Source organism: Penaeus japonicus, unplaced genomic scaffold, assembly GCF_977035675.1.
Source record: "Penaeus japonicus unplaced genomic scaffold, GWHDUDI00000001_assembly GWHDUDI00000012, whole genome shotgun sequence".
Lineage (NCBI taxonomy): Eukaryota > Metazoa > Arthropoda > Malacostraca > Decapoda > Penaeidae > Penaeus > Penaeus japonicus.
Genome location: NW_028234414.1, coordinates 15965651 through 15970650, shown reverse-complemented (window position 1 = coordinate 15970650; position 5000 = coordinate 15965651). Strand labels below are relative to the sequence as shown.

The following is a 5000-nucleotide window of genomic DNA, read 5'->3' as shown; positions in this document are numbered from 1 at the left end:
ATGCTTGCACTGAAATGGGTATTTCTTGGCTTGCTGGTGGTCTTGATGATTTCGAACAATGTGCTCTCTAAGGAGGTGGTTTTTGGAGTACTGCTTGCCACATACTTCGCAAATGAAGTTCTTTTCTTTGGAGTTCATGGGTTGGCGTTTCTTCCTCAGCTCATCTCGGAAGGCTGACTCCAGATCAAAATTCTCCTCGTCTTCCTCATCATCTGTTATCCAGTCACCCTCGTCCAATGTCTGGCTCCTTTCTTCAAACTCCTTCTCAGTTGCAATCTTGGTCTCTACCATACCAATTGAATCATTTTGAACATTCTCGTCCAAAACTAGTTCCATCCTGATCTGAGGCACTGGGTCCTCATGCAAGCCTTTCTCCAGGGAGTCCTGGGAATCTCTTCCATTGTGTCTGTTCCAGCTGCTCACTTTGAACTTCTTCTGCTTCTTTGCCATTCTCTTCCAGAACTCTGTGTCATCATCCGAACTGAAGTCACTGTCAGCTTTTTTCCTTTTTTCTCCCTTTCGGCTGCTCTTTGCTGGGGGGAGGAAAAGGAAATAAGAAGTTAATAATTTCTAGATAATGATGCTATTGCTTTTCTTCCTATTGCTACTAATAACAAAAGCAGTAACAAAAACAATAATAATCTTTAAGATCTTAGGCAATCAAATCTCATAATTCATAATTTGTCTTACTATAGAAATTCCTCTTTTTTTCTATAAATCATTGCTCCTTACATCAGTTTTGTATAATTGTCGCAGAGTAATTGAAGCCACAAGACAAATAGTTGATGAGCAGCAACTCCAAGTCAACTGGTTTTAACCCATAGGCAGCGGATGGCATGATTTGCTGCAAAGGCAAAGTCGGTCATAGACATGGATGGCACCGTGCCAGACATGTAAACCAGCCATCCTACTGCACAAATATTTATTTAATACCGTGACCAATGGGTTAAGGAGCAATTGCAGTCACAAGTCAACTAGTTGCTGAAGGGCAATTGCAGCCTTAACTTAATTAGCCATTGAGGAGTTATTGCAATCATAAATCAGTTAACTGCTGAGAAGGAACTGCAGCCACAAATCCCACTATAGTGAAAATCATGGATCTTGATGTATTTCAATAAAAAATCACACAAGCAAAATAATCACTACAGTCTAATCCAACTGATCCAACCCATCACAACAATCTCAATATCTTTACAATGTTACTCAAAACTTCATTTTTTCCCTTACTTGGTATCATCTAAATAATAGCAGATAAGGAAGATAAAACTACAGAATATCAATGAACTGTTTTGGTAGCGGATATAACAATAAAGAGAGAGAAGGAGATAGAAGGAGAGAGAAAGAGAAAGAGAAAAAAGGAGAGTAAAGCAGAGAGAGGAGAAAAGAAGGAAAGAGAAGAGGAGAAGAAGAAAAAGAGAGAGAGAAAGAAGATAGAATGATGGAAAGAGACTGATGGAGAGAGAAAGAGAGAGAATGACAAAGAGAGAAAAAAAGTAAGAAAAAAAAATGACATAAAGATGGAAAGAAAGGGAGAGAAAGAAAGACATTAATCAAGAGAAAGAGAAAAATAAAGAAATAAAGAGAAAAAAGCCAGAAAGAGAGAGAAAGAGAGACAAACACAGAGAAAAAGAAAAGCTTAGAGAGAAAAAAGATAGAAAGAGAGTGAGAAAAAGGCATGAGAAAGAAACACAGAAAGAGTGATAAAGATTGTGAAAGAAAGACACAGAAGAAAACCTTTCCAATTAATTACTATAAATAATTGTGTCAAAATCAAGCTTTCTAATCAATTACATTTACCCATTGCAGACAGATGTCATGACATACATGATATATGAGCTTTGGTTTGACGACGGGTGCCATGATGTACATGACGTTCGGGGATTTTGGATCACTGTGCTATTTTGTTGTGCTATGAGAAAGGAGTGAGTGATGATAGCAATTGTAGTTATAATTACTGTAATTACCGTAATTTTAAGCTAACTTAACATCCAAAACCTAGATGGCACCACTTTCTCATAGCACCAGCAGGAGAGAGCCATGAATGGCACCTGTCCATGGTCTCTAGCAGGCACTATTTTAATAGAGTGATGGCACACAGCAAGTTGACGACCTCTTGCTCAAAAGTACCACCGATTAAGGATGTGCAGGCAGAATGAGAAGAGGAAGGTGACTCAATCCATACCCAGTGTCTAAAATGTGCAACTGTGCCGATATGGATGCCTTTCACTGTTGCACTCACAGTCACAATCACAGGTTTCCTTCCTCTTCCCTACCTCTTCATGTTATCTTTATCATGGGTGGTTATATGTTTCTTATTCGTTCATGAGAGCACAAAAATACAAAAAATTAAAGTTGCTTTTTGTCCTCCCATAAACCAGCAATACTTCTATCACACTGAGTATAAAGAAAATAATGAGCTAATATGGATCATATACTACAATTATAATCAACTGCAGCTTTGATAGAGCCTGTCATATGGCACATATAAGTCTCTAAACTCGATAAAACAAACAAAAAATAAAACCCAAAAATGGCTCCAGTTTTACAATGAGTGACTGAGAGTGGGAAGATTCAAATTATGTTGCTTCAAGCTGCCTCACTATAAAATAAAACCTAACCTGGAGACTTGGCAAGCTAATCTATCCCTGTCCGCAATGGGTTAATATATAACAAAATAGAAATCTAGCAGTTCAAGGGTCCAGATATAAAGGCTTAAATAACATGAACAATTATTATTTAAAAAGTAAAAGGAACATCTCTACACACTAACCTTTCTTGGATACCACTGGTTGCTCTTCAGCTCCCTTTTTATGGTGATCTGATGACTGACTCTGCTCACCAGCTGCTTGGGTCTCCTGCTCTGGTGACCTTCCCTGCTTTGCCACAAGGCTTCCTATGCATGATGGTCCCTGGTCCTCAGTGAGTCTCTGGTCCTCTGGTCTCTCCACTTCATATGCATCAAAGTGTTCAATTGCATGGATGCTGTCCAAGCTGTGGTCATCATCCCTTTCCTGTCTAGCCTTTTCTATCACTTCCTCAATGGTCTGCTGCAGATGGTCTATCTGTACCTTGCTACACTTTCTTCCCTGGCGGGGACTTCTTTGACTAGCCTCAAGATTACCAATATTTCTCTTATCTGGTATGTGACACTGTGTGGCAGCTTCATCTCTTGAATCATACAGAGTGCAAAAGAAAATGGGAATATCAGGTCTGCTACCATCTCCGAGGTCCACCTGGCAATGGAAGTCTTTGCGTTTAGGATCTGGCACGTTGACCGGGGACAATTTCAGGCCTCCGTCAATCACACGAACGATCATCTTTGTGGTTCTCTTGTGATTTTGTCTTGAAAAAAGTAAAAAATTTTCATTAAAAATATAAGGTATTTTGACGAATTTCTTTCTTTCTTTTTTCTTTGGTTTATAAAGACTGTATCACAAACATGGGGCAAAGTTAAAAGATGGCTGGAATTGTTGGTAACAAATAATGTTTGTTGAAAGCTCCATTCTTCACTCTTGTTCAAATCTAACCTGCAAGAGTAAAAAATCATTAGTTTTGTCAACCCCAATTTACTTTATATACAAATATTAGCAATGATAAAAAATATATATATATATAGAAAAGAGCTAACTAAGAGCCCAACTACCAGATGTTGACACAGAAATATATCAAGCCAAAAGATTCTATTCTGTGTTTTAGGGAAGATGATATCTTTGTTATCCATTTAGAGTTCATATACTGACCAACAATTTTGTTGAATCTTAGAACATTTAAGACTGCTCTTCCATCCTAGACTGAAAGTGTGATGATTTGTCTGTATGGATAAATTTATCTTACTGCTGATAAAAATTTAGTAGAAAAATTATTTGCATAATGATGTATGATGGCAGAGCAAATGGCAACTGCACAAACAATAGTACATAAAATAATGTCTGGATAACAGGAATAATACAAAAAAAAAAAGTGATTAACTATTAAATTCACATTAACCCTTCCGAGACAAGTCACATCTTATAATGTTCAGCCTGGGATAGGCATTTTTAGATGTGTTTTCTATTATTTTCTAGACTTATAGTATGATATATGCTATAGATTAGCAAAATGATGCTAGTTAGCATTTAGGATGAAGTGTTAGACAACTGAAGGAGTAACATGCTTGTATTTTGAACAAAAATATGTACTGTCATGAATGAATATGAAAAATGTAACCTTTCATAATGAAGATAACATGAAGGGGGTTGGGATTGTAGAAGGAAACCTGTGCTTATGACTGTGAGTGCCACAGTAAAAAGCACTCTTACTGGCACAGGGGCATATTGTAGACACTGGGCATATACTTTGTGCCATCACTCTCTAAAGATAGTGCTTGCTAGAGACCATGGATAGGTGCCATTGAAGGCTCTCTCTCTCTCCTGCTAGTGCTAGGAGAAAGTGGTATCATCTAAGTCTTGGATTTTAGGTGAAACCCATTTTGCTTAATATTACAGCAATCATAGTAATCATGACTGCAACTGTCATCATTATTCACTCATTACTTATAATAAAATAAAATAACGCCGATCTAAAATTCCTCAGCATCACATACATCAGGATGCCTGTCGTCAGGCCAAAGCTCTTGTGTCATGTATGTCCTGACACCCGACCACAATGGGTTAACCCATTCACGCCGGGGTCACAATACCGGGGTTTTCAAATGTATAAGCCTAACGCCTCGAGATTCTTGGATGCTCGCTCACCCCGAGTGCTGGCCTTGCCCTCATATCTTGTCCCCGGCGTCTGATGTAAAAACCACAAAACGTGTCATCATGTTAACCAGCTCCAATGGGTTAAAGACCTTTTCACAGTTTAGATGTTATGCATGGAATTCATATATTACCCACAATTTTTCTGAGCTACCTCATGCCCTCTTACCATTGGGGCCCAGTTTGAGAGGTATAAGGGGGGAATCACAGCTTATATTTACTATACATGAAGAAAATAGGGTAAGAGGATTCAATCAAAAC

The 5000-nt window shown here is 38.2% G+C and overlaps 1 protein-coding gene across 2 annotated transcripts in view; it reads right to left on the bottom strand.

Annotated features, from left to right (window-relative positions):
* Window positions 1–5000, bottom strand: part of LOC122250237 (uncharacterized) — an 8149-nt gene that overhangs the window by 1361 nt on the left and 1788 nt on the right. Inside the window, exons 2-3 of one of the 2 annotated variants that reach the window (XM_043011595.2) lie at window positions 2771–3527; window positions 1–533 (exon numbers count right to left, since the gene is read on the bottom strand). The exon at window positions 1–533 is cut by the window's left edge and continues 1361 nt beyond it. In XM_043011595.2, coding sequence (XP_042867529.2) covers window positions 1–533; window positions 2771–3317 — 1080 coding nt within the window. In that variant the 5' untranslated portion in view covers window positions 3318–3527. The remainder of the gene's footprint in view (window positions 534–2770; window positions 3528–5000) is intronic. The other variant, XM_043011596.2, reaches the window with a different exon arrangement.